Consider the following 25,188-nt stretch of genomic DNA (forward strand, 5'->3'; position numbering starts at 1 on the left):
CTTTATACTGTTCCATATATTCTTTATATGGTCATACATAACCAGACGCTCTTTTGTATGCATACTTAATACTGTGCAGTACATACTGTCATAAATACTGTATACTAAATACTGTGCAGTATATATTTTATATATACTACATATTGTGCCGTATTAACTGAATGCAGTATATACTATGTACTTATCCTCATTTAGAGTTTTGAATACTGAGCAGTATGTAGTGTGAACTGCATAGTGTTTTGTTTTTTATAGTAAGTTAAACTGTAGTCATTATTTTATGATAAACATTAAACAAACTCTAGTATGTTACATTTGTTGTCACATGATCTGGACATGTTGCATGTGGGTAGCGTTTAGTTATCAACCTTTTTTGCATTTTTAATTAAATTTTTTGTAAAAATGCCTTGACTTTTGGCCATCTGGTGAAATAATTAGTGGATACACTTCCGCTTTGCGCAGGACCCCTAAAATTTTTGAGTTGCATTGTGCGATACAGTACATTCTGTCTAGTGTACTGTCCTTAAATACTGCTGATTTTGGCAAATCAGGTCATTCTAGTATACATATTGTAGAATTAGTAAGAACATTTACCAATTTCTTACATATAACTCTGCAAAACTGAATAAGCAAGTGTAAGTGTTAACCCTCTCAATGGTTAAACCTACATTTATCACAGATGGCATTTCCGATCTAATGTGAAAGGGATATAATCATTAAGGAAGTGATTTGTATGCCTTAATCCTCATTCACATAGAGGCGGCAGCTAATATGTGTCACTACACTAAGCAGATATTAAAAAACAGCTGATAACTAAAGGGGTAATGAACTAACAAGCCACCTCAGCCTTTTGCTAATATTCAAAGCTTAATTAACAGGATTGCACTCCTCACATCTCTTCAGTCCCAAGTCTGTAATTAAATGATTAGCCACGTAATTAAGAACATGCAATCGTGTTTATAAAGGACCCGGGTGCTCGAGGAAACCCAAACTTGTCAGACTAGTTCTTCACTTTGTTATGGGCTGTGTGGCGAAGAACATACTACCGTACTCTTACTATATGTAGTATGTACACTATGCGCAGTATGCAAATTTTCTGTATACATGGAAATACCCATATGAACTAATACATTTGCTAAAATAAGCAGTATAGGAATACTATATTGTACAATGCAATGTGTCCAACTTTTGCTGTTGTGTGATGCATGAACTGTAAATTAGAGCTGTGATTTTGTTTTTAGCTTAGATTCATTTGACAATATTAAGACTTGTTTTTTTTTTTGGAAATTATGCATGGTTAAACATGCATGTTTATATTTACATTTTATTAATTTAGCAGATAGTTTTATTTAAAGCAAATAAGGCCCATTACAAGCAAGTTGCCACAGGACTCTACCATAGAACTATAGTAGCGTTATAGTATTAACTATAATGCTAAACTGAATGCCACTTACATGCAAATCATGTGACTAGTGAGGTTAGCATAGTGTGACATTGTGGCACACATGAATTGTTTAGGATGGAGTAATGCATATTAACTTATAATAAAGATTAAAGCATAACACCTTTTTTATTATTATTTTTTTAATTTCCTGACTGTTGACCATGAGATTAGTTCTACAGTTTGCTCTACTGTTTTAGAGACATAGTAGTGTACTATCGCCATCTGGTGGTCAAATGGAAATTCACATCAACAACACTATTCTGGAAACCTAAATTAATAGAAATTAATAAGTGTGTTTGTGAATATGAGACAATGAGTGCATTAATTTTTTTTAACCATATAATTTAGATGCAAACTATTTTTTGCAATGTTTGATGCTTTTGTTTTTTTAGTGCCCCTATTAATTGAATAAATGTGTCATTAAAAATACGAAATTAAGCCAAATGATCTAAAGATTATTGCACTGTTAAAAGGATATGTCATATTAATTAATAAAGGGTTTGCAACTGTGGTATTTTGGAAAAAACTATAGTTATACTGTATGTGCTCAATATTCTGTGCATTTATTCAATGGCCGGTTGCATAAAATGCTTAGACTAGTCTTACAAGTTAGACATCTGTTTTATTTCTTAAAATCCCCATGAAATCAAAATGGAAGTGTTTTTGGCTTTTAGTATTAATATTTTAGCCTTAATGTTATGTAAGCTAGTGTGCGCCAAAACAATGACACAATTCGCATTTAGAAAACAGCATTTAAAACTCAGTCACTAACTTTCACCAATATGGATCAACAATTTTAAAGACATCACCCTGCACTTCAGCCTCTCATCAAACTTTCTGTCCAATCAAATGCTCTTTAGAATTCGAAGCGTCCCGCCCCCTACACTATAAATAGACACTGAAGCTGTGGCTGAAATTGGTCACTTGTTCACAGAATTTGTATTTTCTGTACGCTAAATGGCACGTAGTGCACTATATAGGGGATAGGGAACGATTTAGACAGTGTCCACAGACATAATAGCATGGAGCGGATCATGTGCATGACTTGGTGCAGACCACAAAACGTATCAGACACATTTTAATTCTACATAGAATGCTATATTTTATATATAGATAATATGATACAGATTAGATTGTGGCTGCCATACGCTGCCAAGTGCGGCTTTATCCAGCTTAATGGCTCTGGCCCAAACTGTGATATAAACAAAACTCTATTGGCTCTATTTTATAAAAGGGGGCGGGGCTGCTGGAAATGTCCCGCCCTGTCTTTCTGTTTCAGTTGAAGTTACGTCAACACATAGAATAATGCTACATATTTCAAAGCACTTCGGGTGAACCTTCAAAGATCAAAACTTTTTATTAGATTGGCTAACTGCTAGTTGGACTAGTTCTTAAAATAAAAAGAGCCTAAAAAGAGGCAAATTTTATGTAACTGGCCACTGATTTAGAGCGATCAATAACTTTACACACATTTCGGCCAGTGTCACGACTGTATATCGTCCATTGGAATTCTTTCAGTTCACATTAATTCATATTTTATCCCCTACAAATTCAGCTTCTGTTTCATCCAAGCAGATCAATCCTTACAGCATAGGAAGCACTTTTGAAAGCTACTTCATAACACTCCTCATGTCTTATGAGCAGCATCCACGGCAATCATGCCGATCTGATGGAGGTGAATGACTAGTGAAGGGAAGGATGCCCTCAAAAGTTTTCAGCTGTAATCCTTCCTTTGATTCCAGTGCAAGTGTGTGTTTGTGTGTGAGAGTGTGTGTGTGTGCAGTAAGCTCAGTGGAGCGGGTGGAGGTAGGCAGCCACATCCACCTGAGATGATGCGTGTCACAGGAGGAGGTGATTGATTACATTAGTATTCAGCCGCTGGAGATGACTTCATTCTCATGGCAACAGACAGCTGGCAGCTGAAGCCTCTTCTTGGGGGCGTCTCAGGGGCCTAGTCATGTGTGACGCCACCAACCCGTCTTCCCCTTCTCCTTGTCTTTTTCTGTCTCTCTCTCTGTCTCCTCTGCCTCCCCCCCCCCCCCACTTTGACATTCTTTGCATATCTTTGTTTTGTTTTTTTTGCGTCTTTATTTTTAGTGCCAGTTATGGTATTGAAAATAAAAATAAGACCCAAAAATTATATTAAATTTACCCCCAAAAAAAGAAGTTTAAAAGGGAAAAAGAGAAAATTATAGACAAAAGCAAGATAGATATTACAAATGTAAAATAAAATAGAAAATAAACATTATGATTGTAATTTGATTTGAGGTTTGCTGCAGAGGGTTAAAAATGATTATTTTTATTGTGTCATATATATATATATATATATATATATATATATATATATATATATATATATATATATATAACACCACCTATATATAGGTATATAAAATTATGCTTATTTTTAATAACATGAATATATATACTTTCTTGTATTTAGAAATTAGAAAATGTAATGCAATTTAATTTTATTTATTATATTTTATTAATTATATTTATTTTTGAGCTGTGTTATTGTTCTACAAATATTCTACTTTTGCATTCCTTACATGACAAGCAATGCATTTTATTTAATGTAAATTATACCTATATATAGGTATAAAAAATAATGCTTATCTTTAAGACCATATAAATATATAATTTTTTTTTTTTTTTTTTTGCATTTAGAAAATGAAGCCTATTTTTCATTGTGGCATTTTCATGACAAGCAATTTTTTTTTTTTTTTTTTTTTTGGAGTTGTTATTGTTCTACAAATATTCTACTTTTGCATTCCTTACATGACAAGCAATGCATTTTATTTCATGTAAATGATACCTATATATAGGTACACAAAATTATGCTTATCTTTTAGACCATATAAATATATAGTTTTTTTTTTCATTGTCGCATTTTCATGACAAGCAATTTTTATTTTATTTTATTTTATTTATTTTTTATTTTTTTTAATTTTATTTTTAGGAACTGTGCTATTATTCTCCAAATGTTCCAATAGGGGAAAAAAGAAGTAACATTGTGCATGTTTGGAATTACATCAGGGTGATTAAATACTCAACAAATACATAAACAATTCCTATTTAATGCATATAAACAAACAATATGCTGATAAAAGCAGACATGCAACATCAAAGTGATTAAATAATAAACCAATTTTCATTTTGGGGTGAACAATTCTGTATGCCTTGAATATGGCAATAAAATCAGTGATTGGTTTCTGAGGTTTTCCAATTCAGATATGAATTTAGCGGCAACCGCCTGCCCATTAGCACTCACTCTCTTTCTCTCTCTGTCTGTCTCTTTCTTTTTCTTTCTCTGGGGCATAGAGTCGTGTCTCATTTTCTCTTCCTCCCTCTGTAATACACTCACAAACAGGTCTGGTGACAAGCTCAGTTAATGCCGTGACCAGCGGCTACATATTCATCTGCTCTGAGAGCTTTATCAGTGCACGAGATGAGAGCGAATCGCAAGGCGTCCCTGCCAGGGGAATAATTTAGCGGCAGTATCTATTGATCTCCATCGACTGCCACAATCTCACAGAATTCCTTTGGTCTATATGATGATGTACCATATTGCAGCAGAGCTAGAGAGATGTGCGATAGTTTCAGGGCTTTCTTTCAACATAAAAGCAGTCTCTGGCCAGCTTGACCAACACCAGGTCCAGCTGATCTGTTCAACAATATAGAAACCAGTAGGAGATGCAGTCAGGCCTTAGTCTGACATCTGAAATGGCGTTCGCACACGGATCTGATTCCTCTCCAGCATTTAGCTTTGAAAGCACAGCCAGCCTCACCCACTTCAAAGCCTGTCTGCCGATGAAGGCCAAACAGTCGATAAATTATGGGATTTTTTTAGCCGCCGTCTGCCGAGAGGTCATTTGTATCAATATCTTTGATTTTCGCCAATGTTAGGTAATGAGCAGGAGGAGCTGCCTTTCGAGAAAGGGTGAGATGTTCTCATATTACATTCAGATGGTTCATTAGAGACTTTATGAAAAGGTATTTGATCCGTTTGGGTGTATGACATCAGAACATCAGAAGACCAGCGTATTTGTCACTCTAATTAGACCTCAGATCCTCGTCGTTCGCCCTGTGGTTAACCGTAGACTTCACCTGAAAATGTCATCATTTACTCACCTTCATTTGAGTGCAGAAGAATGTGCTCAAATGAGTGCTGTTGAGCACTTTCAGTGTTATAAAAGTATAATAAACACAGTCCATATGACTTTTAAAGTCTTATGGAACACATTTGAGAGCTGTGGCAGAGGTGGAAGGTGAAACTTTGATCGGTTCCTCACACAAAGCTTTCATGTGTCTTCAGAAGACTTGATACAGACTACTTTATGGGTTGTTTTGCCCTTTTTGAAGTATAAAACACCCTGTCTGCATTTGTTGTTTAAACAAAGCAGTTTGGACATATATCGACACTGTTTTCATTTTTCAGTGGTTCCTCCACTGTTTGTTTCAGCTAGAATTTTTATTTTATTTTATTTTATTTTTTTATTTTATTTTATTTTATTTTATTTTATTTTATTTTATTTTATTTTATTTTATTTTATTTATTTTATTTTATTTTATTTTATTTTATTTTATTTTATTTTATTTTATTTTATTTTATTTTATTTTATTTTATTTTATTTTGGAGCTGTGTGATTGTTCTCCAAATATTCATCTTTTGCATTCCAATAAAAAAAAAAAAGAAACAACATCATGCATATTTGGAATTACATCAGGTTGATTCAATAGTTAACAAATTCAATTTTTGAGTAAACAATTCCTATTTAATGCATATAAACGGACAACATGAATATACTGATAAAAAGCAGAAATGCAAGATCAAGATGCTTAAATAATAAACAAATTTTCGTTTTTGGGTGAACAATTGATGCCTTGAATATGCTAATAAAATTTTTGGTTTCTGAGGTTTTCCAATTCAGATATGAATTTGGTGGCAACATTTTCTCTTCCTCCTTCTGTGGTTAACCACAGACTTCACAGACTTTATGGGTTGTTTTGTTTTTTTTGAGGTATAAAACACCTCGTCTGCTTTTGTTGTATGGAACAGAGCAGTTTAGACATATATTGACACTGTTTAAATTTCCCACTGTTTGTTTCAGCTAGAATCAGCTGTTGGAGTCTATATAGATTTTCTGTGGTCCAGCAGATGGCAGTATTTACACACCAAGCACATTCTGAAAAAGCCATTGAGGCACATCAAGGGCAGCTTCTGTGTGACATTCCCTTAAGCACTGTGTGCTTTTGACAAATGCAAACCCTCGCTCTGAAACTTTTATCAGTTGATCAAACCTTATCAAAACACTTGATTATTTTTCTGAGGCCCTATTTGTCCTATTCTGGTGTAACACATGGTGGTTTTGTTCGGATTTTTATGTTTCAGTGCATTTGATGTCAAAGCAAATCGCATGTGCTGTGTTTGTCCGTGTTGATGTGTCTGTGTGTTTGTTCTTGCAGGGTTTTGTCAGCAAACTGGATGAGTTCATCTGCTGGCTGAGAGACGCTCTCGAAACCACAGACAACTGGACGCCACCCAGAGCTGATATCGACAGCCTCAGACTCTACCTGGAAACTCACCTTGTGAGTAAACGTCTATCCGTCGATATCCTTCAGTTTGTAAAAACTCACATAAGTTAACAAATGAACACATGCTTAGAAGTGCTTCCCCTAGATGCTGGTGTTTTTATTCTACTGGAAATTTCTTACAATCTTAAAGGAGGATTTTTGCTCAGATGTTGCTCTTTCATAGTTTCGTCATGTCTCTTAGTCATGTCTAATTTAAGTATCAACTTTGTCTCCTATGTTTCTCATAAATTATTTATGGGAAATCAAAATGGGCACAAATGAGTCAATTGTTCATTTTTTCATCACATTAAATAGATTTAGATCTGTAAAATTAAAGCATTTTAATTATGTGCATTTATTTTTGAAAAACTTTATTATATTAATGTGTGTATAAAATATAAATCTTTCATAATGATTTTCAAAATGTTGAAAGTAAATTATAAATGTACATGCATAATTTAACATTTTTATATATTGTAATATCTAATATTTAAATAATTAATTTGTAGTTTACTGTAAAAGCCTTCTATTGCAAAATAGAATTTTTATAATGATTTATAAATCATATTTTTAAATATTTTAAATATACACTACCAGTCAAAAGTTTTTGAACAGTAAGAGATTCAATGTTTTTAAAGAAGTCTCTTCTGCTCACCAAGTCTGCATTTTTTTTATCCAAATTTAAGCAGGAACAGTAACATTTTGAAATATTTTTTACTTTTTAAAATAACTTTTTTCTATTTGAATATATTTTAAAATGTCATTTATAAAGCTGAAATCTTAGCATCATTACTCCAGTCACATGATCCTTCAGAAATCATTCTAATATTTGTATTTACTGCTTAACAAAACATTTATTATTGTTATGTTGAAAACAGCTGAGTAATTTTTTTTGAAGTTTATTTGATAAATAGAAATTTCAAAGAACAGCTTTTATATGAAATAGAAATCTTTTTTAACATTATAAACACTTTTGATCAATATAAGGGATCCTTGCTAAATAAAAGTATTAGTTTCTATAATTTCTGACTCCAAGCTTTTGAATGGCATAATGTTACAAAAGTTTTTTATTTCAGGTAAATGCTGATCTTTCTTTCTGTCTAATAAAGAACATTTACTCAAATGTTTTAAATATTTATAATAATAATAATACGTTTCTTCAACAGCAAATCAGCATATTAGAATGATTTCTGAAGGATCATGTGACAGAGTAATGATGCTTAAAATTTAGCTTTGAAATCACAAATAAATTACATTTGAACATATATTAAAATAGAAAACAGTTATTTTAAATAGTGAAAACAATTCTAAATTTTACTGTTTTTTATGTACTTTGGAAGAAGAATAATATATATATATATATATATATATATTACCTTTCAAAAACTTTCGACTTTAGTGTAAATATGTATTATATAATACTGTCAAAAGTAAATTATAAAAGTATATTCATTTATTTATTAACATGTATGATTTAACATTTTCATATATGGTGTTATATCCTATTTAAATAAATAATTCCGAAGTTACAAATCTTTCATGCTTTTATGAATGTAAATACATATTATTATATTTAAGTATTATTAAATTAAATTAATTTGTATTATTTATACACGTGCATAATTTAAAATCTTCATATGTTATCAAGTGAATTGTGAATGTGCATGTATTTTTTATTTATAAATTTGTATAATTTAACATTATATTATATAGATAAATGTTGATATTGTCCATTTCTCTTTTAAAACTCCAAAGGCGTCATGTGAGATTACCATGTTTATTTTCCATTTGTCCTTCGTTAAATCTCCTTGCCATTTAGGAAAACTAATTGAGCTATTAAGAGATCTCATTTATGAGTTGTCTTTCCAACAGGAGTGTGAAACCCTCAGTAACCCGTATCAGAAGCGTATCATGTTTACCTCATGCACCAGCGAGACGTGTTTGTTTATCCATCCCTCTGTGTGACCAGCCGTCTGTACTGCAGGAGGAAAATCACATTGTGTTTTATAGTGAGGGGCTTCACTCATTTTTATTGATTCAGAGAGCGGGGTCACACACTCGCTGTCTCTCATCCAGCGTTCGGGGCTCTCAGGATGTGCTCACAGGTTTAATGTCTGGGCATTAAGTCCAGCTGGCAGGTGGGGAGCGTGTGTGTGTGTGTGTGGGTTTGTGTGTTTGTCCGTGCGCATATATATGTGTGTGTCTGTGAGCACGGATCTTTCCGGTACCCACGGGAGAGCCGTAAGGAGGAGGTTGGCTGTTGCAGGGTAGGAAGAGAAGGAGAGAGAGAGAAAAGGAGTGGGCTTTCTTTATAAGGCATTGAGAGATTGTGAAATGAAACAGCTATTGATTGCGCTGGGTGGCGGATCCAGGTCTCTGAATCACATTAACGACACACACATACACACACCGGCCAACATTGGCAAATGAGACACAGAAACAAGGGCCCCCAGTCACACAGATAGTGAGTTGTGCTCTTGCTTTCCAACATACACACAAACATTAAAGACACCGTTTATACGTCAGCTAGTACATAAACCACACAGTCCTTTATATTTGAGTAGACCGTGTTCAAAAAGGTTAATTGGAGTTTTGCGGCAATGACTATTAGTCCGTGTCAATTTAGAGGTCAATTAGATGCTAGTATACTTCTAAAAGTTAACAATACTGAAACATTTAGTAAGTTTGCGTATTTTTAAATGTCTAGTCAGATGGTTTCTAGAAGTTTCTGCATGCAATAACAAACCCTGTTGATTCCATTTTGTATTTGAATGTTAGTGTAATCATCTAGCTAAATTATTTTAAAATGTAGTACTTTAATTTACTTCTTGAACTTTTTAAAAACTGAAAAAACATCTGACAAAATTGAAAGTTAACCCTGTTGAACCAGCCCAAGGTAGTTTGCTGGTCTTGCATTTGCTGGTTTAAGATATTTTAGCTTGTTTTCTGGGCTGACCCATTGACCCAAGTGCTCAAAACTTCTTTAAAACCATCAAACCACCAGCGTAGCAGCTAGGAAACACACCTTAGGCTTTTTAAAGCTGTTTGTTTTTATATATTTGTAAATAGCATTTATGAATATTTTAGAATATGGCAAAAAATGCAAGAATTTTTTACAGAAAAAATAAATATAATCAGAAAATGTAATTTATATATATATATATATATATATATTTCTTTAATCATGTTATATTAAATTTTAATTTAAAATTGTATTTTGTATTTATTTATTTTGATATAATTGAGATTTTTATATGATACTTATTTTTTTTTTATATGATACTTGATATATATATAATGACTAATTCTGTCGCTGTTTTCTCACCCTTTTGTGATTCTAATCATAAAAAATAAGAATTTGGTCTTGAAATGTATTTGTACATGACACATTTATAAATATTGTAATATATATATAACAAAATTGTATTTTTTTTCCACAGAAAAAATTCTATAAAGAGAAAAATATATACATTTTAGTTGGTATAATTGAAAATAATAAATATTTGAAACAAATGTGTATATATATTTATTTCAGTTATTATATTCAATTTATATTTAAAATTATATACATTTTTTCATATTGTTTTAATAGTTAACCCATAAAATGACAAATTCTGTCAATGTTTACTCACCCTTAATTAAATAATAATATATCATAATTTATAACATAAAATTAAGAAAAAAATAAACAAAAAATATATAAATATTTAGTAAGTATAATTGAATAAAATAAAATAAAAATGTATTTTTTTTAATATAATATAATTGTAATATTTAACCTATAAAATGACAAATCCTGTTATTGTTTTCTCACCCTTATGTCATTCTAATCATAATTAAAAGAAATGGTCTCAAAGATGTTTTAAAAAATGTCAGTGTCCTTTAAGTTTCATGCACAAAAAAAATTCCTGCGAATAGAAGAAAGTCATGGAGGTTTGAAATGGAATGAAGTGAGTAAATAATGACTTGAATCGAATGAATTTATTTTTGGGGTGAACCGTCCCTTTAATAACAAACACAGCACTCATGATCCAGGAGAGACTGATAGGCCGTCCTCCTGCCTGCTCACCCCAGAATCCACAAATTCCTTCAAACCTGCTCACCACAAACCCCAATCTGTCTCCAGACACCTCCTCGCCCAGCAGCCTTCCCTCCTCTCTCTCTCTCTGATTTGGGGATTAGGACGGGGGGAGGTTCGTGGTCCACTGGTTGCTGTGGCACATCTATTGATGTCAAGTAAGCGATAACCTGTCTGCCCTCCCGTCTGATCCTAGCCAGGGCGCTTCAGCTCAGAGCGAGGCGTCCCGTCTATCTGCTCGCACACAAACACACGCAGACGCGTCACACGTCAAGAGCTAGCAGAACAAAGCACGTATCACCTCCCTTGTGAAGATGCAACACAGATTTGTACCGTAATGGCAAACAAAACAACTTAAAATGCAGATTTTGGCTTTCAAACTGTTAGGTTTCATTCATGAACACATTGGATTTTCTCTTTGAGGCTGGGTTTTGAAAGAAAAGGTGATGATGAAATGGATGTAAGGGTATTTTTCACACCTTGAAACTTGACGGGAATGTTGTTTTTGAGGTGTTTGTAACAATATATTTTGCAACCCCGTACATCCTTGTTTAATAAAACATTGTTCGTTGTCGTATTGCTTATGCTGAACCTTGAATCGGAGCTGCACGAATTGATATAAAGAGTCTCTTAATAAGATTATGCGATATTGATATCGCCTCGTAGTAGTTGATGGGATTATTACAATGCCGTCGAATACAGTATATGAGCGTCCTTGGCACGTGCCCCAAAAATTGATATTACACCCTATTACTAGAGCATTTTGTTGTAGCATAAATCAGTGATGGATATCTGTTTATTCTGCGTTTTTTCCCCCTTCAGTTTGTTTACTCATTTTAAAGGCGTTTAGCTCTGTAAAGGATATCAATTTCAGCCTGTATCCGAAGTCATAAATAAGCTCTCCTCACTTTCTCTCGTGTCTGTCATGAGTGATAAATTCTCTCACCTGCTGATCCATCACCCGTCTCGTCCCGCTCGCGCTTTCTGATGGCACAAAGTTGAGGGAGAGAGAGCGTCTCGGCCTCAGACGGCCTCAGACACCACACCATCCATTTACCACGTATGACGGCCATTTCTGTGCTTTCTAAGTCACTAGACTTAGGGCTTGTTTACTTGTACATGATAAGTGCTTTCAGACATTTTAAAAATCAGGCTGCTTGTGTAAGTCCTCAAAATGATCAACATGGTCAAGACTTTGCTAAAAAAAAAAAAAAACTGTTATACACAATCTACTACATGCTTCTGTCCTCTGATTGATAGTCTATACTAGGGATGCATCGAAATGAAAATTCTTGGCTGAAGCCGAAGCCGAAGCCGAACAAAATTAAACAACAACAAAAAAAGTTTTTTTTGTTTGTTTGTTTGTTTTTTTCCCCCATGTATTTTGCCAATTTTCTTTACCATTGCATAAATTAAATAGCCAATATTTGAATATTGAATCAGGCATGTGTTTTTAATGTAATATAAATGCAGCCTTGCTGAGCGAAGGAGAATGTTAGAATGTATTAATAGAGCTGTTGTAATGATTGTTATCATTATTTTTGTCTTACTTTTTTATTTTATTTTACAGAACAACAGTAAAATTACAATGCTAACATTTATGAATGTTGACCTTTAGTTTGGTGGAAACCCGCAAGAAGACCTCAGTACTACTTTTTTCTGACAGCAGCAGATTTATGAATGCTTCTCATTCAGCACAGATTTTGCTCGCGCTTTAGACTTTGAACCCTGGCTAAGGAGCTCATGCAGCACTGTCAGAATGAATACAATTTGTGCGTGTATTAGACAAAATAACGTTCTGTAGTTTATTTATTAATGGTTTAAGGCCATTTCGCGATTTTAGTCATCATACAGTAACCAGCAACAACCACCCCTTTCTCTTTAGAAAAAAGTCAGAATTGCGAGAAAAAGTCTGAATTGCAAGATAAACTCATATTTACAAGAAAAAAATTCAGAATTGTGAGTTTTTATCTTGCAATTCTGAATTTATTTCTCACAATTTGAATTTTATATCATGCCATTCTGAGAAAAAAGTCAGAATTGAAAAAGAGTTTTTATCTTGCAATTGTGTTTATATCTCATAATTCTGAGTCAGAATTTCGAGATAAACTCGTATTTACAAAAAAAAAAAAAAAATCTTGCAATTCTGACTTTATTTCTTGCAATTGTGAGGTATGCCCCTGGTTTCACATACATGGCTTAAGCCTTAAGAATAAATACAATTTGTGCGTGTATTAGACAAAATAATTTTCTGTAGTTTATTTACTAATGGTTTAAGGCCATTTAGAGATTTCAGTCCTCATACAGTAACCAGCAACAACCACTCCTTTCTCTTCTCATGGAAGACATGCGATGTGATACTAAACAGTTTCGTGCTTGTAATGATTTTTGTCTTTCTCTGACAGTTTTAAATGCTTCCACACTGCCCACATGTTTGCTGCATTAGTGCATGCCTCTATTTGATCACGTCACGTCATTGTTCGGGATAATTAATTCGCTTTTTCACTTATTCACTTTTTCCAGCCGAATAAGTTTGGTTGCCGAACATTCGGTGCATCCCTAATCTATACTTTTTGTTTTAGTAAGTAAAAGGCTTTTTTGTGTCCCAGTTTGTGTTTCATGAGTCTTTTTTCTGAGAAGTCTGAAAGTCTGGACTGAAGCAACTTATGTTTACTTGATTGTTTTTAGAGAAATCATGTTAAAATGTCAACTATGATCCATCAGGCTTTAGAGGAGCATTTATTTGTTCATCTCTTAATCATCGCTGCCCACAATACAAACTGTAGCTTTGATCATAAAACTAAGCATTTAAATATAATCTAAAACATTAATATTAGATGCTATAGAGTGACAAGTTAATTTGTATGCATTTTAAGCAGTCTGTTATACCGGAAGATCTCATTGATTAATATTGCAAGAATTTTATCTCACTTTTTTTGGCAATATCAGCAACTACACTAAACTAATTTGAGCACATGAATAAAATTGAGGTGATTTTTCCTCCAGTGTTTTCCTATATCATACTTAATGATCCATAAAAGCCTGATAAATATAATACTCATCAAAAACTTTTTTTTAGTTTTTTAAGATTTTGCCTAAAGTTTCAAAAAACAGTTCCATTTCAAGAAATTAGGTTTATCTGACTATTATATTGTATGTCAGATTTTACACTGTGTGTGCAGCGATCAACATTTGTAAGCCTATGTTTGGTACATACTACTATGTCAGGATTTAATATGTATAGTGTTCAAAGTATGCATTTTCCGGATGCACAGAATGCCCAAGGGACCTGCTTACATTTGCCAAAATGGGCACTATACAACCACAGCACACTGCATGGAATACTATATCCCATAATGTGTCCCATAATGCTGTGGACTCATTTTGACCTTACATTTCCAGAATGATGTATTATTATTTTGTCGGACTGGAAATATCTTTTTTTTTTTTTTTTTTTACACAAAATGGAACTACAATGCTAAATATATTATAAATAGATAATAAGGGTTATTAAAGTTGTGGAAGTCTGTTTCCACTGAATAGAAAAAAGTAAAAATGGTAATTGTAACTTTTTATCTTAACTTTTTTTGTGTGTGTGTGTGTGATATAAACTCACAATTGCAATTTATAAAGTCAGAATTGCAAAACATAAACTAGCAATTCTGACTTTTTTCTCTGAATTGCGAGTTTTTAACTTGCATTTCTGACTTTATAACACAATTGCAAGTTAAGTCAGAAATGTGACATATGAACTCTGAGAACATGTCAGTCTTTTTTTTTACCCTCAAAATTGGACTTTATAACTCACAATTGCTAGTTTATATTTTATCATTCTGAGAAAAAAGTCAAAAGAAAAAATTGTGAAATAAATACAAGATACAAAATAATAGAAGAAAAAAGTCAGAATTGTGAGTTTGTATCTCACAATTTTAAGAAAAACATTTGAATCGCAAGTTTTTATCTTGCAATTTTGAGTTTATATCATGCAATTCTGAGGAAAAAGTCAAAAGAAAAAAATGTGAAATATAAATACGAGACAATATAATACAAGAAAAAATTCAGAATTGTGAGTTTGTATCTCACAATTTTAAGAAAAACATTTGAATCGCAAGTTTTTATCTTGCAATTTTGAGTTTATTTCTCGCAATTGTGAGATTATATTATGCAATTCTGAGACAAAATCTGAATTGTGAGTTTGTTTATATCTCACAATTATTATAAATATTAAAACACAAATATTAAAAAACTTTAAGTACTAAAAGTACTTAAAAATAGCTATAACTAAATAAACAAAAATGAATATTGAATATAAAAAAATGCTAAAAATAATAAAATTGGTAACAACACAATTAACATAAAATAAAACTATAAATCATTACTAAAAATGTAACTAGAATTAAAGTGAAAGCAGAAAAAACATGAACGTAAAATCTAATTTAAAATATTATCTTGCAATTGTGTTAATATCTCACAATTCTGAGAAAAACAAGAAAAAAATCAGAATTGCACGTTTTTTATCTTGCAAATTCTGACTTTATTTCTCGCAATTGTGAGTTGATATTGCAGTTCTGAGAAAAAAGTCTGAATTGCAAGTTTTTATCTCGCAATTCTGACTTTATTTTCTTGCAATTGTCAGGTAATTACTAAAAATGTAACTAAAATTAAAGTGAAAGCAGAAAATATGAAAGTAAAATCTAATTTGAAATATTAATAAAAACTATAATACTATAATATTATATCAGTGATAAACAAATAACACTAATGCTGCCAAAGATAATGATAGTAGTAACTCTAAAATTAAAAACAAGGGTTCTGTTAGAGTTGTGATTGAATTTTGAATTCAGAAAAGTCACGCATGTCAACAAACTAGAATTGCATTATATAGTCATGACTCATGAGTCATACACGACTATGTTTTTCAAAATGTGTAATCATAATCCATTCCGTTCATACAGAAATCTGTGCTCAGAGTTTACAGTATGCAATGCAAAATTAGTACGAGTAGCATGTTAGCCCACATGCATGAACAGACATTTGTGACAGCAGGACGGAATGGAAACTCTTTACAGAACAGATCTCGTGTATTCACGTTGATGCATCTTTCTGTCAGGTTTGCTGTCAGACAGACAGGCAGGCAGGCAGGCCGGCAGACAGCTGAAGGTGAAAACGGGCCGTGGCGGCTCCCGCTGCCCTCCGTGCCGCTGGTCAGATCAGAACGGTCGGTAATGGCGTGAAACAGGGCAGAGGGAGATCTGAGGAGATGAGAATCGAAGGTGAGGATGGCTCTAGGCGCCTCAACCGCGGGCCCCCTGTGGGAGCGCGGCCCACCGCCCCCCCGTTCCCACCCGTCAACCTCCGCACATCTTCAAAAGCACATCCCTCAGCGGACGCAGGATAATGCTCTCTACTCTTTGATTACACTTAGCAATTGGAGAGCCCTCCGTTCGAGAGCGCTGGGTATTATCAAAACCAATCAACATGAAAGTTTTTTTTCTCCCAACCGCTGCCGCACCCACTGGAGGGTGAGAGCAGGGGGGAAAAACAGTGTTTGGTGGGGGTTTAGAGAGAAAGAAAAAAAAAGGTGAAATAGAGACATCAGAGTAAATGGGCAGCCTGTTGGGAGACGTACACATGACTGAGAGTTGGAAAGCACCCGACTGATGGATCCTTTGAGCCGCTGAGCGCCACGCACTGAATTGTGGGTTCAAGACAGAAATAGAAAGACGGGAGCGCGGTTGCTTAGTCCCGAGGTCATTTTCTGGAGGGCGCGACTGTGGGAGAAACGGCTTCAGTTTTATAACGTCATTTGAATATTAGTTTATGCCGCGGATGATGAATTAGAGGGACGGCTGTCGTTTGTTAATAATTCAGCGGCGCGGATGGCAGGATAGACTCGGACAAATACAGAGAGATGGGCTTCATTCCTCTGAGGATGTATGAATAATGCTCGTTCGAGATCAAGGAGTGTGTGAAGGGTGTTTAAAGGTTGTGTGTCGACAGCGCAGCGGGAGATTATATACATTCTTGCTGAAGCACTTAATGTGACTTATGAGTGTTTGTTTCAATGGGATGAAACCGGACGAGGAGTTCAAGAAAACTGATTTCACATGTCCCGTTAGGAAAGAATGAGATCTCCTTAATATCTCTAGGTTGCATTGAGATTAATTGGAGAGCAAATTGAGACTTTTGAACTCAAATAATTTTCTCCCATTCAAATTCATTTGTAGATGTACAGTACTACTTGTGAAAAGTTTGGAAAAATTATGATTTTTAAATGTTTCGTCTTACCAAGGTTGCATTTATTGGTCCAAAATACAGTAAAATCAGTAATATTGGGAAATATTATTACCGTTTGAAATAATTACTTTCTATTTGAATATATTTTAAAATGTAATTTATTCCTGTGATGCAAAGCTGAATTTTCTGCATCATCACTCCAGTTTTCAGTGTCACGTAATTCTTCAGAAATCATTCTAAACGGCAACCTGTGAGCAATCAAATATTTATTAAAATTGATTTAATGTGTACCATTTCTTCTTAGTTGCATTGAGATTAATTGGAGAGCAAATTGAGACTTTTGCTTTCTAAAAATATCTGAGCAGTCTCAAATCATGATCTGATCAATACAATTTCTCATCAAATTCTCTCCCAGTCAAATTCATTTGTAGATGTACAGTAGTTGTCAAAAGTTTGGAAATATCATTTTTAGATGTTTTTGCTCACCAAGGTTGCATTTATTTGATCCGAAATACAGTAAAACCAGTAAATTTGTGAAATATTACAGTTTGAAATAACTACTTTCTATTTGAATATATTTTAAAATGGAATTTATTCTTGTAATGCAAAGCTGTATTTTCAGCATCATTACCCCAGTCTTCAATGTCACACAATTGACCATATGCACGAATTACTTCCTTGTTTAGTCAAGCCAGCTATGTCATTTCCGGTCAACTGTACTGTGCCGTAATATGAGTGTACTTTGTTCGTTTTCTACATAATCCATTCACAATCGAAGAAAAGTGTTGTTTGTCTAAGAGGACCAAACGTCCTTGTATACCGTTTCAAGAATGACAAATGCCAGTTTAAAAAAATATGCGAGTAAATCGGCTAAATATGCATGAGTCATTGCTATGATTGACAGTAATAACCGGACCAAACATATGACAAGCTGATGTCAAAAAACAGAGCTTAAATGATTCAGACTAAATTCAGAGTAACAAAACTACAGCAGTAACAAGTTTGTGTTGGTTAAATATAGGCTATTTAATAGATTTTACAGTTCAAGATAAAACTTAAAAGATGTAGTTATTAAATTATATGAAATATTTCAAATTCCTATCGATTCATATTGAGTGCATTATTTAATTCTTATACCATATATACTGAAGTACTACAATTTATTATACTAGTAATTTTATAATAAATCGAAAAGCAAGATGTCTTGAAAAATATAGGGAGTTTAAATGGCAGCGGCATAATAATTAATCCTCTGCTGCCATCTTTTGGTTATATGGGTAATTCCATATTATTTTAGCCTAAAAAAGACGTTGTTTTCCGTGAAGTCATTTTTTCCGATGCCGTTTTAATGAATGAAAAGTGAGTCCTTGAAGTAAATTTTATTTCACAGCTGTAGAGCTAGAAAATAATAAAGGCTTTAAAATACTGCAAGATTTTAAAAATGTGTTCATGACTATGAAGGCAAGTTACTGATTATCAAGAATATGATTAAGATGTCCTTGAAGAGAAGTATAGCTAGCTAGCTAACGTTCACCTAAACACGTTATGATAGTGTTTAGCTGTCAGCATTTAAATGTACAACTATGCAGATACGGAGAGTACAGGATTGCCAGGCTCTGCATTTAAATTATATGTTGGTAAATAATATGAAACTAAATTTTCATGCTGTTAACATTGTTTATAATGTTGAAATTATATTTTTTCTCAGTTTCTGATAAGAACGAGGCAGTAGATGAGTCTCAAGGGTGTCCACCTAATATATAGCACATATAAAATGAGCTTCAGCGGAAGTTTACGAATTGGCTTATCGTTATGCGGAAGTTCTAAAGAACGCTCCGTGCATAAGGTCAATTCTTCAGAAATCATTCTAAACAGTGACCTGTTACTCACAAAATCAAAATATTCATTAAACTGATGTGATGTGTCTCAAATTATAACCCAATAAACATGAACTCAAATATTTATCATCTTTCAAATTAATTTGTAGATGTAGATGTAGATTTTAAACAGCAACCTGTGAGCAATTAAATACTCATTAAACTAATTTAATTTGTTCATTTGAATCCTGTACAAAAGAAACATCTCAAATGAGATCTCCTTGATATCTCAGCCTTTTCTCCTAGGTTGCATTAAGAATAATTGGAGATTTGAGATTTTGAGACAAACTGAGACGTTTGCTTAAGTTTTTTGAAGAGATCTCAACAATTTTAGCAAATGAAGTTTCCTGATTCTCGGTTTCTAAAAAAAATCTCAACCGTCTCTCAAATTGTGATCAGATCAGTATGAACTCATTTTTTTTCTCCTGATTTTTATAGCTCTATACTGTTACAGCATGTGAACTATTAACTATTAATTACTTTTCATCTTTGCTTTTTCCAAGCAAATTTAAAGGAGAAAATCTGTGACTAAGTTGATTGTTAAATAAAGCAAAAATAGGAAAGCCATTTAAACTCATAAGTCATAAAAAACCCACCCCATGGGCAATTAAATATTCATTATTCATGTGTTCCATTGCAATCTCTTTAATAAATGGAGAGCAACTGGAGACTTTTATCTTTAGCTTTTACATTTTACATCCAAATGCTGTAATAATTTGCAGAAAATCTAACATCTAAAATCTCTTTCGCCTTATTTCATGTTATATTAAATGTTTTTAATTGATTATTATTAATAATATTTCCTTCTGTTTTTTTATTCCTGATTTTTAATAGAATATTTTATTGTTTACTTTATTATCTAAGGAGTCTAAATGAAGAATTCTGAGGGGAAAATGTGCTTAATTTTCATTAAAACAATGCAGAAATGTTAATATTCTCCTAAAACAGGGTTCACTTCCTTTATGCAAAGTAACTTTTTAAAAAAATTTGTCGCAAATTTAAACCTGGATGTTTAAGAGATTCACGCATTAAGTCTCTTGAGCTGTGAAAGAGCAGCCTTTGAACAATGCAATCCTCCTGGTGGATGAACGATGACGTTTTTTGTGTGCATTTGTGTGTGAAGATGTTCTAATGGAAGATAAGAGGGAAATCTGAAGAGGACAGAAAGTGTGAAGGAGTAAAAAAAAATGAACTGATTATTTCGCTTGCGCTGACATGTCGTTTTTGTGTTCACGTGTGTGTAGAGTTTCAAACTCAACGTGGACAGTCACAGCGCTCTGAAAGACAGTCTGCTGGAGGAGGGACGGCAGCTCCTGGAACTCATCACCTCCCACAAATCAGGTACGGTTCTGCCGAGCCACACATTTATTATTAATGTTTGTATTAACATAGTGACCTTCAGAATTTATAAATCCTCAAGTAACCGCTTCTGAAGCGCCGAGCGCACGCCTTTTCACATACATTACAAATGGCGCGCGGCCTGCTGAATTGAGTTCTGGGATAAAGCGGAGAGACAGGTGCGGCGGCCCGGCCGAGCGCTTCCAAAGCCGTATATGCAGAGAGCGGGAATTAAGAACAGCAGGTTGAGGAGTCAGAGGCCATTGCAGACACTCATTCCTCTACAATATCTGTGATTATTCACCTGAAGAGTCTCGCCGAGTGCTCGGCAAATGCACAAATCCACTCAGCTGACCTCCCCGCTGGTATGTCTCATCTCCGCTGGGTAAAGCCGGCTACCATTAAATATGCAGATGGCTCTCGGAGGCAGAAGCGCTTCCTTATAATGCCCCGACAGCCCTGTCCTGCGGTGCCACAGCGTGACGACAACTCCCTGCCAACTATACAAACACAAACATGCACGCTCGCACCTTTACTATAACCCAACCTTCCGTAGGGAGCTTCTTAAAGGGGCCACTTCTGTACTTTATCTTTTCTCCTTTGGAATAATGTGCACTTATGAGTCTTTAGGACCAGGATAGTTCACCCAACACTGAAAATTCTGTCATTAATTACTCATCCTCATTCATCTTCAGAACACAATTCAAGATATTCTTGATGAAATCCGAGAGCTTTCTGACTCTTTCTGATAGAAATGCAACTACCATGTTCAAGATCCAGAAAGTTAGTAAAGACGTTAATAAAATTGTCCATATGACATCAGTGGTTCAACCGTAATTTTATGAAGCTACGAGATCACTATGTGTGAAAATAAAACAAAAGTAATGGCTGTACTTGCGTTGCTGTCTAAGCAGGGCCAGAAAGCTCTCGGATTTCATTTAAAATATCTTAATTTGTGTTCTGTAGATGAACAAAGGTCTTGGTTTGGAACGACATGAGGGCAAGTAATTAATGACAAAATGAATTGTCCCTTTAAGTGAAGTAAATAGTGGAATAGTGGGCATTTTATTTTTAATAAGGACATATTCTCAACTTTTTACCATATTCTGCGGTTTAAATACACTGCTGTTTAAATGTTTTGGGTCAGTATAATGTTTTTAAAGGAAGTCTCTTATAGTCGAGACTGCATTTGATTTCTATTTTAATATATTTTATGTTTTTCTGCTTCAGAAAACATTCTAATATGCTGATTTGGTGCTCAAGAAACATTTCTTACTAAAACAGCCGGTTATTTATTTATTTATTTTTTGGAAAAAATGTCTTTGGAATTTTTAATAAATAGAAAGTGCAAAGGAACAGCATTTATTGAAATACTTAATTAAATTAACTAATTAGTAACCATTTTTCATAAATTTATAATTCATAAAAAAAATCATTTTAAAATGTATTTTATTATATTAACTGAAATTAACTAATTAGTAATAATTTTAAATTAAAAAATGCCGAAAAAAACAACTATTTTATATTTGAATATATTTTAAAATGTATTATATTATATTAACTGAAATTAACTGATTATTAACAATCTTTTTTTCATCAATTAAGTTTTTTTTAAAAAGCTGAAAAAAATGAAAATTATGAAATTATTGCAGTTTGAAATGTAAACTGTATTACATTTAAATATATTTTAAAATGTATTATATTATATTATATTACATTACATTACATTAACCGAAATTAACTAATTAGTAACAATTTTTTCATCAATTAAATTTTGTATAAAAAAATGCAGATAAATTGGAAAATTATTGCAGTTTGAAATGTAAACAGTTTTCTATTTGAATATATTTTAAAATGTATTATATTACATTATATTATATTATGAAATATTATTACAATTTAAAATAGCTACTTTCTATTGCAATATATTTTAAAATGTAATTTATTCCTGTGATCCTAAGCTGAATTTTCAGCATCATTTCTCCAGTCCTCAGTGTCACATGATCCTTCACAAATCATTCTAATATGCTGTTTTATTATCAATTATTAATTTAGAAAATGGAAAATACCTAATATTTTTGTGAAATCCATGATTTTTTTCAATATTTTTGATGAAAGGAAAGTACAGAAGAAGAGCATTTTTTATGACATAAGTCATTTGTAACATTACAAATGTCTTTACTGTCATTTTTAATCAATATAATGTGTCCTAAAAATAAATAAATAAAAAACATCTTAATTCCAAACTTTTGAACAGTTTTGTCAGCCCAACAAGTCATAAGTAAATGTTTTTACACAAAACTGGGCTTAAAAAGATGAAAACATGTCTATTTCTGAAATAATAACTGGATGCTATTTAATGAAATACATGTAACATATAGCATACTTAAGCTTAATGCACATAATAATGCATAAGTCATTTCAAATAATAGTATGCACTGCCACTAACAGTATATAGTGAATACAGCTACTTTTCCAGGCCTACATGTGCGCAGCACTAATGTCAGCCAATGGGCAGAACACCCACTTAAACCCTACAGTGAGATGTTCCCGCCGTCCAGCCGGCCCGTCCCACACACGCACATCCCCCTACAGTTGTTTTTAATGAGCCTTTAATGTGCTGTGATTTAACCATTTATCACGACTCACCCTTAATGATCCAACAGACGCATTTCGCTTTCTTCTTCCCCTCTTAAACTCAAACACATCACTAATAATAACGCTCATGGCATTATCATAATCACCACCATCATCTAAATCATTAAAACCAACCTCTGGTAAAAAATAAAATATTGAACAAGTTAAATGATAATATCTTCCTCTACGCTCGCTAATCAACAGATGGGGAGGAAAAAACAAGGCGTTTGATTTGCTCGCTACTTGATGGCGGCGGTGACCCGAGCCGGACCGCGCGTGTGTTTTCGCATCTGATGAGGACTCGAGCGTTCGCTTAATCCCTCAGTATTATGGGATGCTTCTATATTCGAAACCCATCATGTGTCCGCTGCGTCTCGACCGGCCACAATCAGCATCTCCGTCTGCAAATCCTATTTGTTCGAAGTAATTAAAAAGCATAAATTAAGATAAATACGGGCGAGGCGGAAGTGGGGCTTCTGGAGTGTGACCCCGCATTGTGCCTGGATCAGGCCTCTCGTCGCAGCCGACGGCGTTCTGTGATGGAAGTCGCCGCTCGTACCTGTGGAGTGATGCCCGTCTGCTGAGTTGCTAAGATACGGGACAATGATGGTCAAGGTGGGACGTTGGTAGGAGATTTGCTTCTAATTACAGACTTGAAATTAAAGGATAAACAGGATTTTTGATGTACTGTGTGGACACAAAATGACATCTAATAGGCTGAAACCACTAGTGAAATCTTTCTATATTACATTTTTTCAAATCAAACTCTTGAATCATAATACAGCAATAACATATGAGTGATTTTAGTCATTTTAAGTTATTTAAACCATGGTTAAGGCACAACAGGAGTAGTACAAATGTTTAAAAGCTTTGATTTATGTATGTGATAACACTTTATTTTAAGGTGCTTATTAGTATGCATATCACTGGCAAATTGGCTGTTTATTAGTACTTATAAAGCACATAATAATGCCTTATTCTGCATGACCATGTTATAGATCCTTATATCCAACACCTATACATATACATCTTCCTACTATTAATAAGCAGCAAATTAGGCGTTTGTTGAGGGAAAACTTAATACCTAACTTAAAAGTTAATAGTGAATATGTGTTCTCTAATATGAAGTGTTGCCATGTATGGAAATAGTGTTAATATTATTTTGTTTATTTGTAATAATCTTGAGCAGAATAAACAATTCTTTTGCCAAATGATACAGTCTGCATATGCTAAATTTTGATGAGTTGCATACATAAAATTGGCATACTTTGCACAATATGCGTACTACTTTTCTTTTACAAGTGCTAAGTATGAATATGCATGAATGAAATAAGTATGAAAATGTGTACTGTATGTAATGAAGATGTGTGTTTATTTTCATACTGTTTACTGGTTTTCATGCTTGTACTGTATATTACTAATATTTTTATGTATTTTAGTGTCGTTTATGTTAATAGTTTTCATGTGTATTTAGCTGATGCTTGAAATGGTAGTACATTTTGTTCCAGGAACAGGCCTTTTTTTCAGATTTGAACCTAGAAGTTTTGAATTACAGACAGAGTTGTAGTTTTTAAATATTTTATATTTTCAGTTTTTTTTATAATTTCCATTTTATTTCAAATTAAGTTCCTTTTATTAATTTTGTATTTTAAAAAAAGTCTATATATATTTTTATATAGTTATATTATTATTTTTAATTGTATAGTTTTATTATTTTTTTATTGGTTTTATTTAAGCACTTTAAGCTAAACTAAACAAAAATAAGAAATGCTGCACTGGCAACTTATTTATTTTTTTTAATTTCATTTAACCTTTATTTTATTTCAATGAATGAAAATGAATATACACAATATGTACACTATATAATGAAGATTTGTTTATTTGCATATAATTTGCTGGATTTCATGCTTGTACCATTTATTACTATATATATATATTTTTATCTTAGTTCCGTTTGTATTAGTTAACTGTTTTTATTTTATTTAGCTTAAATGAAGTACTAC

General features: G+C 33.2%; 1 protein-coding gene across 1 annotated transcript in view; it reads left to right on the forward strand.

The window, feature by feature from the left end:
• Positions 1-23,777, forward strand: part of LOC141296279 (A-kinase anchor protein 6-like) — a 62,527-nt gene extending 38,750 nt beyond the window's left edge. The window contains exons 5-7 of the mRNA XM_073827542.1: positions 6,911-7,033; positions 20,455-20,551; positions 23,695-23,777. Of these exons, the coding sequence (XP_073683643.1) occupies positions 6,911-7,033; positions 20,455-20,551; positions 23,695-23,777 (303 nt within the window). The remainder of the gene's footprint in view (positions 1-6,910; positions 7,034-20,454; positions 20,552-23,694) is intronic.
• The last annotated feature ends 1,411 nt before the right edge of the window (positions 23,778-25,188 follow it).

This window comes from Garra rufa, chromosome 21 (genome assembly GCF_049309525.1).
Source record: "Garra rufa chromosome 21, GarRuf1.0, whole genome shotgun sequence".
NCBI classification, from domain to species: Eukaryota; Metazoa; Chordata; class Actinopteri; order Cypriniformes; family Cyprinidae; genus Garra; species Garra rufa.